The sequence below is a fragment of the Pituophis catenifer genome, unplaced genomic scaffold, assembly GCF_029215685.1.
Source record: "Pituophis catenifer annectens isolate HBS135680 unplaced genomic scaffold, rPitCat1.0.hap2 SCAF_1, whole genome shotgun sequence".
Classification (NCBI taxonomy): Eukaryota; Metazoa; Chordata; class Lepidosauria; order Squamata; family Colubridae; genus Pituophis; species Pituophis catenifer.
The window spans coordinates 145,144,100-145,155,237 of record NW_027256881.1 but is presented as its reverse complement, the minus strand read 5'-3'; the positions used below and the strand labels follow the sequence as shown (position 1 = coordinate 145,155,237).

At 38.4% G+C, this 11,138-nt stretch overlaps 1 protein-coding gene across 2 annotated transcripts in view; it reads left to right on the top strand.

Annotated features, from left to right (window-relative positions):
* The first annotated feature begins 2,872 nt into the window (after nucleotides 1-2,872).
* The window catches only part of COG6 (component of oligomeric golgi complex 6), a 39,709-nt gene continuing 31,443 nt past the window's right edge, over nucleotides 2,873-11,138 (top strand). Inside the window, exons 1-4 of one of the 2 annotated variants that reach the window (XM_070956038.1) lie at nucleotides 2,873-3,066; nucleotides 6,917-7,060; nucleotides 7,897-7,968; nucleotides 8,410-8,468. In XM_070956038.1, coding sequence (XP_070812139.1) covers nucleotides 2,902-3,066; nucleotides 6,917-7,060; nucleotides 7,897-7,968; nucleotides 8,410-8,468 — 440 coding nt within the window. In that variant the 5' untranslated portion in view covers nucleotides 2,873-2,901. Of the gene's footprint in view, nucleotides 3,067-6,916; nucleotides 7,138-7,896; nucleotides 7,969-8,409; nucleotides 8,469-11,138 lie in introns of those variants that run through there. The other variant, XM_070956046.1, reaches the window with a different exon arrangement.

Sequence of the window (11,138 nt, the reverse complement as noted above, 5' to 3'; positions counted from 1 at the left end):
AGGCATTTGCAGAATGACATTGTTGTTTCCTTGCTCTTTATCTCAGCTCAGTGCTTTATTAAATGAATGCCAGAAACCGACCCTTGGGGTGACTAAACTCATCAGAGTTCACACAAATTCTTGAACATATATGTAAGACGCTCCCAAAATTGTGAAAATGACTGAAAGATTAAATTAAGGTAGGCAATTTTTTCTCCACTATTTCATACATTTACAATTTTGAGAGCATGTTGCAGGCTGTTACAAAATGGTAGCTATGATGGGCATTGCCCCCACATACAAGAAAATAAAAGTATTTCTTCTAATCCCCAACAGTATGTCCTGATTGATTCCAGTTTATCTCCCCCGACCCCATGGACATACTCATAAATAAAGTACTTCCCTTCAGTCACCTACCTTTTAAAAGAAAACACCTCCCCCAAAATGCCTGGAGATTATATAAATAAAAAGAGGTTCTGGTAGGTGCTAATGGAGATGGTTGAAAAAATGTGCCTGATGCTGGAAGAGTATACTGAACAGATTTAATAAAATTTGGCCATGAAATAACTCAGGATTTATATGATCTGAATTGTGCTTTTGACACAAATTAGTTTGATGGCCCTAGGTAAAACCTCTCTTTCAACCCCATGCAATATTGGAGAGCAGCATATTATTTTTAAATACTTTTAAAATGTTATAGAAATATACACATTTTCGTATGATCATAATTTTTCCATCTTTCAAAGGATTTATGCTTTTCATTTAGAATAGAATAGAATAGAATAGAATAGAATAGAATAGAATAGAATAGAATAGATTCTTTATTGGCCAAGTGTGATTGGACACACAAGGAATTTGTCTTGGTGCATACGCTCTCAGTGTACATAAAAGAAAAGATACATTTGTCAAGAATCGTAAGGTACATCACTTAATGATAGTCATAGGGAACAAATAAGCAATCAAATCATATTAGGAAACAGTCTATATAAATTGTAAGGATACCAGCAATAAGGTTACAGTCATAAGTGGGAGGAGATGGGTGATAGGAACTATGAGAAGATTAATAGTAACGCAGACTTAATAACTAGTCTGACAGTGTTGAGAGAATTATTTGTTTAGCAGAGTGATGGCATTCGGGAAAAAACTGTTCTTGTATCTAGTTGTTCTGGTGTGCAGTGCTCTATTAACCAAAATAGCACTACTTTTGTATGAGAGACTGGGTTTTAGATTTCTAAAAACCAGTGTTTATTTATTCCTTCTTCTGAGCAGCTTTTGTCCCAGTTGTGCAATTTGTACAATTGAACAACTAGTTTGGTAATTTTGGAGATAGTTTATCTTCATCAAACAATATAATCTTGTCACAAATATGGCCCATATCCTGCCATAGATAAGATAGATATGGATCATCTTTCTCAATCTGCCACAAGGTCTTTGACGTTAAGAGGAGATGTCATCATTGTTCTTTGAGTAAAAAGATCTTGGGAACTTGAAAGGTTGTGGTCATAAATAATTAAGGCAATGCAAAAATACAGATCCCATCACTACGCCTGTTACAATAGGATTAAGTCTTGTGACAAATTATTGCTATAAAATTGCTTGCCAGATCACAGCAGGTGGCAGCACCTTGCCAACTTCAGCTAAGCAGAAAAAAAAGCTAAACACCATAATAACTACATGGGAAACTACCAGGAATTCCCAGAGCTATAAGACTACACTGGGAGAAAGAAAAAGCATCCCAGAAAATTATGACAGAGAAAACTACATGTTTGTGTTAGTTGAATCACCTGGAATTAGGATGAACTAGGAATGTTGTCAACAAGAACACACATTTGTCAGTTGTGCCTCAAATTTCTTTGAGAGTTAATTGTTTCATGCATGTAATCAAACTACCAAATTTTGAAGACGACACAAAGATAAAATCACACACCAAAAAGGAGGAAAATCTTGAGTTCAGCCCTAACAAAAATAAGTGTTAAATACAGGTGGTCCTTGACTTATGACTACAATTGAGCCCAGCATTTATGTTGCTAAAGGAGACATTTGTTAAGTGAGTTTTGCCCCATTTTACGACTTTACTTGCCCCATTTGTTAAGTGAATCACTGCAGTTGTTAGATCAGTAACCTGGTTGTTAAGTGAATCTGACTTCTCCATTGATTTTGCTGGTCAGTAGATTGCAAAAGGGGACCCCGGGACACTGCAACCCTCTTAAATATGAGTCAGGTGTCAAGCATCTGAATGTAAATCACGTGACCATGGGGATGTTGCCATGGTCATAAGTGTGAAAAATAGTCATGTCACTTTTTTCGTTGCAACTTCAAACAGTCACTAAATGGACTGTTGTAATTCGAGGACTATCTGTATCTCCTGCATGCAAGATCCCTATTAATGCATTATTGCGGTGAAAGCTAGGAGGAACTGCGTATTAATTGTCATAATCGCCAGGGCGGTCTTAATGCATGGGCCTGATGGTCACTTGCCCTTGGGCCCCATGAGCACAGGGGCCCCATACTAATCTGTGTATGTTAACCCTTCAATGCACCTTGTATCATATAAATACAGCAACATGTTTACTACATTTTACTGCATTTTTAAATTAATAGTAACATGCACATATGTTCAATTTTATCGACCATTTACATTTTTATTCCTATGAGTAGTTGTCGTAGGTACAGTGCTTTGCCAGCCGGGGCCCATAATGCTGTTAAAACGGCCCTGGTAATCGCGAAAAAGCAAAGCCTCCCTCGGACTCCTATGAGGCGCCTAGTCGGAATCTGCCGGTCTCGCAGAGACAAAGAGGGAGAAAGAACGAAAACGGGCGGAACTAAACTTCTCGGGCAGAGGAGAGAAGGGAATTTGTGCGCCGACGCACCTTATCCGGGTCCCGGCGCTGTTTTCGCCACCACGGCAGTTTCGGCACGAAAATGGCGGCAATATCCGAAGAACACCTGCCGCCGCGTCCGTTTACGGCTGCTTCGGCTACCCCGACAACGGGGACTTTATCTCAAGGGCCGCCCGGCGGAGCCGGGGCCAACCCGCTGTCACGCAAGCTCCGCAAAGTGCTAGAGACGCGGTTGGAGGCCGACAAAGTAAGTCAGGTTGATTCGTCGCCTCCCTTTTCTCTCCCTTTCCTTCCACCTTTCTGAAAAATGAGGCCGGCTCTGTCTCGGCTAGAAGGCAGAAGGCCCCCTAGCCGCCTATATTGAGCTTCCATCATCCTCAGCGACTGTGCTGCAGGGCAGGATGGGTGCTGTAACTGAATACACCAGAGGTCTTCAAACCTGGCAGCTTTAAGACTTGTGGACTTCAACTCCCAGAATTCTCCAGCCAGCTATGCTGGCTGGAGAATTCTGGGAGTTGAAGTCCACAAGTCTTAAAGCTGACAAGTTTGAAGACCCCTGGAATACACTGGAAAGGGCCAGTTGGCCAAGGATTCCTGGTGATTCCACCCAGGCGAAGATAGAAATGTAAGATTTTCACTTCAAAAACCCATGATGGATCTATGAGTTGAGCCTCTCCCCCCAATTGTGCTATGTGACACCCCGAAATTGCTACCTAAAAGGCCTTGTACCTATTTTATGAAAGGATTAGATCTGAGAATTGAATCCCAGGGTGATTCTTTAAAACTTGTGAATGCGTTCATGGCATAGCTGCAATTTAAATATACAGCATCATGTGATGGGAAAGTGAAATGTGCAGGTGAGCAATGTGGAAACTGGCCGTTCTTAAAAGCATGTTCTAAATGTGATTCCCCCCCCCCATTAGATTGTATCTGTGATGACTTGTTCTCGCATGATGTATATTATAATTTGATGTTGAATTTATCAAGTGCTTTTCTCAGGACCACTGTGGAATGTATTAGTGCAGAGGTGGGCAACTATGGTCCTTTTATGACTTGTGGACTTCAATTCCCAGAATTCCTGAGCTAACATGGCTGGCTCAGGAATTCTGGGAGTTGAAGTCCACAAGTCATAAAAGGACCATAGTTGCCCACCCCTGTATTAGTGAGTTAAATGCAATACACAGGATTATTAGTCATATGATAATGCATGAGATGGCCCGATTATTATTGTAAAGTAAAACTAAGGTTCTTGCTTACTGAAAGAACCACGGGCAGTCTGTGGCCTATGGATCATAGAGTCCCCAGATTGATGTTTGCCTTCCCCTAGAGCATCTCTTTTCAGATTATGCTAAAAAATTTGGTACTAAAATGCTGAAATATGAATATGTGCTTTTTGAGTTGGGTGAGGAAGGATGGATGAAGCTAAATCTATCATATCTCTTGAAGATTTGACATACATTTTTTAAAGTTTTAGAACATCCTACAAACTAGAAATATCTATCTCGCTTCCTCACATAACTGCCACCTCAGCTGTAACCTAAAGAATGATAAAAAAAAATGTCAACAAATGTGGTTATTTGGTCTAGTCTAGTGGTTGAGGTAACCAGCTAGAAACTTGTAGACTATGCATTCTAGTTCTGCCTTAGCCATGAAAGCCAACTGGGTGACCTTGAACCGATCACACTCTCTCAGCCCAACCCACTTCACAGGGTTGTTATTGTGGAAAAATAGGAGGAAGAAGGAGTATTATACAGGTAGTCCTTGACTTACAACAGTTCGTTTAATGATTGTTTGAAATTACAGCAATACTAAAAAAGTAATGTATGACCATTTTCACACTAAAACTATTGCAGCATCCCCACAGTCACCTGATCCAAATTCAGCTACTTAGCAACTGACCCATATTTATGATGGTTGCAGTATCTCAGGATCATGTGATCACGTTTTGTGATATTCTGACAAGCAAAGTCACTGAGAAAGCCAGATTCACTTAACAGCCATGTTATTAGCTTAACAGCTGCAGTGATTCACGAACAAGTGTGGCAAGAAAGGTCGTAAAATGGGGCAAAACTCAGTTAACAAATGTCTCACTTAGCAACAGAAATTTTGCCCTCAATTGTCATATCTTGTGACTTGCATCACATTGAACATCACAGAATCACTGCTACATATTGGTCTCCAAAAATAGTTGAATAGTTCAGATAGCTGGATATGAATTAAAATCCTTCACTCTTCTGTGATATGTATACAGTATAACAGAAATGGACTGCCTGTTTTATGGTGGTGTTTTGATAAATCCAAGGCACAAATTCTTAACAGATCCTAAAGTTTTTATGTGTAAATTCTGTGGTACTGTATTAGATTAAAGTTTATGTTATTGGTGGTTATAAAATCCGTAGCACAGTGTTTTTTGAGTGGCAAAATTATGGATTTAAGGCATGCTTTATGGACTGGGAGGGTTAACTCATAGTTTATAACCACAGTTTATAACTGTGGCAACAGATCACAGTGAGAAAAGTTACTTGGGACTACTGTAGGGCCAAAACTACACATTTAAGACATGAATATTGTATCCTCATAGTATGTACACTTAGGCTATAGAATTCCATTCTTTGTTTACAGTCATCTTATTAAATGTATTATAGAATACTTGATTTTTTTTTCTTAACACTGACCCAAAAAAATCACCCTCAAGTTTATTTCAACATCTGCCGATTAGTGCAAAAATATAAAGAAGGAAGATCTTTATGTACTCTTAAATGTATACAGATACTTTACAAAAGAAACTCACCTCTCTACAAACAGGCGGCATTATCAGCCTTGAATCTGCTTCATAAAAGATGTACAAAAAGCTGTATTTTGTGAGGCATGGATCTTCACAATTAGTATGCACAGTCACAAAAATATTTCCAATTGCTGGTCTATTTCATGCTCACAGATTTAGTGATACTGCTATGCTACCAGAATTAGCTGTGAAGCATACACACAGTATTTATAGCAACAGATAACAGATCTATTATTTAATCATAACTCACACGTGCAAGTACAAACTGCATTGTGAAATCACAGATCTTGTGATGTATATGATTTCTTAGCAAGAGAGACCTGTATGAGAGGGCAGGTTTTAAGTTATAAAACTGCCTTTTAATATTTGTATCATAATAAGAGAATAATAATAATAATAGAGTTGGAAGGGACCTTGGAGGTCTTCTAATCCAACCCTTTGCTTAGGTAGGAAACCCTATACCATTTCAGACAAATGGTTGTCCAATCTCTTCTTTAAAATTTCCAGTGTTGGAGCATTCACAATTTATGGAAGCAAGTTGTTCCACTGATTAATTGTTCCATCTGTCAGGAAATTTCTTCTTAGTTTTAGGCTGCTTCTCTCCTTGATTAGTTTCCATCCATTGCTTCTTCTCCTACCCTCACGACAATTCTCTGTGTACTCTTTGTGTGCTTCTTTTGAAGGAGAAAAGAATGGGTGCTATTGTCTGCCCCTTGAACTGCACTAAAGCTGTTCTCTACAGCAGAGGTTCCCCTGTAGTTACCCTGGGATCATGGGTATCAGAAGGCCTGCAGATGTTGCCTCAGTGCCCACCATAGATTTCTGTCATACCTGGTTTTTTTTTTTTTTTGTGACTGGTTAGAGCCATGTTTCAAATGACAAAAAATTGCTACCATGGCAAATATAATTCCCACAACATGCTCCTAAAATGTATTAAAAAGCGAAACTATATTAATACTATACCCTATACAGCATATACTACACTATACTACTCTACACTACGCTACACTACACTACACTACACTACACTACACTACACTACACTACACTACACTACACTACACTAAACTAAACTAAACTAAACTAAACTAAACTAAACTAAACTAAACTAAACTAAACTATGATTAGATTAGTTTAGTCTATGCTTAGAAGTAATTAAATATGTCATAAAGTGTGTATTTTATATTTATATTAAATATTTTGCACATTTAACATGAACAAATATGGTGACTGAAAACCTAGAACTATGTATCTCTTAAGGTACTTTTTATGTCTGAATTGTCAACATTGTCTTTATTGCATATTTTTGTAGGAAATGTTAGAAGCGCTCAAGACTCTTTCAGACTTTTTTGTGGAAAACAGTTTGCGTACCAGAAGAAATCTGCGTGGAGATATTGAGCATCGTAGTTTAGCTATAAATGAAGAATTTGTCTACATTTTCAAACAAGTGAAAGAGGTATAGAAAAGTATCATGAAACTTACTGAAAAGAATCATTCTCAAGATAAGCTCCTCTGGTAGCTGCTGTGCTGCAGGTTGTTATATAAATCTACTGTTTTTCTTATGCATACTTCAATATTTTCTTCAAGTTTTTTTATTATCTCAGTAGAAAATACAGTTTAACGAAACAATATGTATATTATTTGACAAATGCATTCATATGATCAAATTAAAAAGATATAAGGTGAAATTATGCTTGAGCAGGAACTCTCTTTTCTCTAATAGGACACCCATCTTTTTTTCTCCTCACATAATTTCTCCCACTTGTTTGGGAGGTTCCCAACTTTCTGAAGCAAGTTTCAAGGACTTTAGATGGAAAGGGAAACTTTTCAATTCTGCTGACAGAAGTAATCTTGAATTTATTGAGAGAAATAGTTGATTCACTGAAATTAATACTGAGTTGAATCCAAAATAATAATGGGTCTTATTATTTATTGATTTAAACAAATGTATTAATGATATTTTTTCTAAAACCTAGTTTTTTTGGCATGCGGCTCTGATGAAGTAGCTGTAGGGGGTTGGTGCAGTGACAAAGAAGGCATCACTGCTGTCCCAAACCTGTGGTATTTTAATCTGTATTTAATGTATTTAATGTTTTAATGTTTAAAACAGATTTAATATGTTTTTACATTTATAATTTTTTAATATCTCTATATTTTATTATGTTGTAAGCCACCTAGAGTTGCCTCAAATTGCAAAAAAAGCAGCATATACATTTAATAAATAAATATTTTAGGCCATCTGTTATCATGTATACTTGTAATGTTATAACGTGTATTTCCATGCAATTTCAGGAGCTTGAAAACATCAGTGAAGATGTGCAGTTAATGAGCAATTGCTGCCAGGATATGACTAATCACTTGAAGGTATTGTGCACATGATGGGGAAATTGCACATTTTTTTCTCTGGAAATGTTACTTTCAAGCAACACATTGCACAGAATATTTTTTAATGTGACTGTGTAAAGATTGTTCAGGTGCTAAAACATTTGCATGAAATGAAATATTTATGAATTTTTTGAAGCAGATCTATAACATACCTGAGTCTGTCCCAGAGTAGTCCTCTCTTTAGCCTGGTAATATTGAACTTGTTCCCAGTTCAGATACTAAGAAAGCAATATATGTGCAATATATATATATTTTTAAAAAGGCTCACCCTGTGTCCCAGTTAGTAAGAGGAAACAGGAAATTTTAGACTTTTTAAATTGCCCTTCTATTCATTCTTATCATATTTAAGTAATATATATTTAAAAGTAAAACTGTGTCCTTAATAGCAACTCATTTTAATCATTCATATATGTCTTCCAGGCAACTAAGGAGCAAACTCAGGATTTAATTGTCAAAACAACAAAGCTTCAAGCAGAGAGGTAAACGTTTTCCCCGTAAGATAAATGAGAATGGTTTTGTGGATTCCATCATTAACTTTTATTCTGAATAATAATCTCCTACTTTATGTTGCTATATTAGGTGCAGCATTCTCTCAGATAGTTTCTAGAGAAATAATTTCCAATATGTGATATGGTATAAGAGATTACTGCATCCTGAACATCTACTAGCTCTGCTTTTATCTCTGAATTTAGGTAATAGGTTTAAAAAATGGATGTCATATGAGAAGGAAATAAAATGGTTTCAAAGCTTCATTTATTAACTGGATTTCTAAATTTCACAGAAGATGAATCATTGTAGATATTTCACAGGATAGAGAAAAATCAATAAAATTCAAGGATATTAAATTCTAAAACTGGCATTAAAGCAGTTCTGGAATAAAACCAAAATATAAACCAGCATGTATGCAATGATATAAAATATGATTTACAGCAGTGCTATTGTATGTAGGAAGAATAAAAAGAATCTAATATTCAACTGAAAGGCCACAATCCAAATTTCAAAGAGGCCTTTCTGGGAATTCCATTCTATTCTATATACACTGCTCAAAAAAATAAAGGGAACACAAGCAGAAGACATCTCCAATTTCTCTCCGACCAGTTGCAGTCTGTGTTGGCAGGGGGGCAGAGGTCGACCCCGAGGCACCTTATATGTGGGGTGCCACAAGGGTCGGTCCTCTCGCCCCTTCTGTTCAACATTTATGTAAAGCTGCTGGGTGAGATCATCCGTGGCTTCGGGGTGAAGTACCATCAGTACGCTGACGATACTCAGCTGTACATCTCCACCCCGGACCACCCCAACGATGCCCTTGAAGTGATGTCCCGGTGCCTGGAGGCCGTGCGGATCTGGATGGGAAGGAACAGGCTCAGGCTCAACCCGTCCAAGACCGAGTGGCTGTGGTTTCCGACGTCCCGATATAGTCAGTTGACGCCATCGCTGACTATCGGGGGCAAATCGCTGGCCCCCACGGAGAGGGCTCGCAACCTGGGTGTCCTGGATTCACGGCTGTCTTTAGAAGAGCACTTGACGGCCGTGACCGGGAGGATTATCAGGTTTGCCTGATCCGCCAGTTGCGTCCCTTTCTGGATCGGGACTCCTTAAACACGGTCACTCATGCCCTCGTCACTTCCTGCCTGGACTACTGCAATGCTCTCTACATGGGGCTCCCCTTGAGGAGCACCCGGAGGCTCCAACTGGCGCAGAGTGTGGCTGCGCGGGTGGTTATGGGAGTGACATAGCGATCCCATGTAACACCTCTCCTGCGCGAGCTGCACTGGCTCCCGGTGGTCTTCCGGGTGCGCTTCAAGGTTTTGGTTACCACCTTTAGAGCGCTCCATGGCTTAGGGCCTGGTTATTTACGGGACCGCCTGCTGCCGCAAACGGCCTCCCACCAGCCGGTACGCTCTCACAGAGAGGGACTCCTCCAGGTGCCGTCGGCCAAACAATGTCGGCTGGCGCCCCCAGGGGGAGAGCCTTCTCTGTGGGGGCACCTACTATCTGGAACGAGCTCCCCCCGGAGATACGGAGGATCCCGGATCTACGCACCTTCCACCGCGCTCTTAAAACCTTTTTATTTCACCAGGCTGGTCTGGCCTAACCTTTCCCATTCTTTTTTAATGTAAATTTTAATGTAAATTTTAATTTGCTCTTAACTGGGGTTTTAAATTTGTCTTGGGCTAAATTGATTTAATTTGATTTTACTTTTGTTCTTAATTTTTGTATTTTACGTATTTTATTCTGTGCCTGTTCACCGCCCTGAGTCCTTCGGGAGTAGGGCGGTATACAAATTAAATAAAACTAAACTAAAACTAAACTAAAACTAAACATCTGAGATCTGAATGAATGAAATAGCCTTATTAAATACTTTGTTCGTTACATACAGTAGTTTTGTGTTCCCTTTAGTTGTTTGAGCAGTGTATAAACTACTGTATGTAAAGAACAAAGTATTTAATAAGGCTATTTTATTCATTCAGATCTCGGATGTCTTCTGCTTGTGTTCCCTTTATTTTTTTGAGCAGTATATATTGCCCTACACTGATTTTTTAAAATCCGAAAATAATGTACAAAGTATGTTCTGATATGAAGTCCCTCATTTATTGGGCCTTACCCTTCCGATAATATGGCTCTTGCACTTTTAAGTACAAGTACATAAGTGGTAAATCCTTGTCATCAGTGTTTCAAAATTTGTGGATTTTTTGTACTGAGCAGTTTATATCTAACTTAAGGCTGGTTGAACAATCACAAACTGGCAAGTATTTCCAGACATTCAGTTTATTAATCAGCTGCTTTCTCCTGTTGGTTCATGGAGTCCTTTCTCGTTGTTCACATGTGCTGTTTTAAGACACACACACACATATGTATATACACATAATGCTACATAAAAATGCTATGTACATACATACCTACATATATATATAATTTTTGCTATATATCATTTTTAAGGTAGATAAAATGTCTGTATTCTGGATGTCTATGTCTCTTTTAACAAATGTTAAAATTCAACGTTTTTAAAAACTTATTTTATGCTAAAACACTTTTGAAAATAGAAGCCATCTCTTGACATCAGATCCTGATGATTTGAACTCCATTTCTGAACCTTTGGAAGATTTCTCTTCCAAGCTCACAGGAGAGATGACTCTCTCTCATGGAGT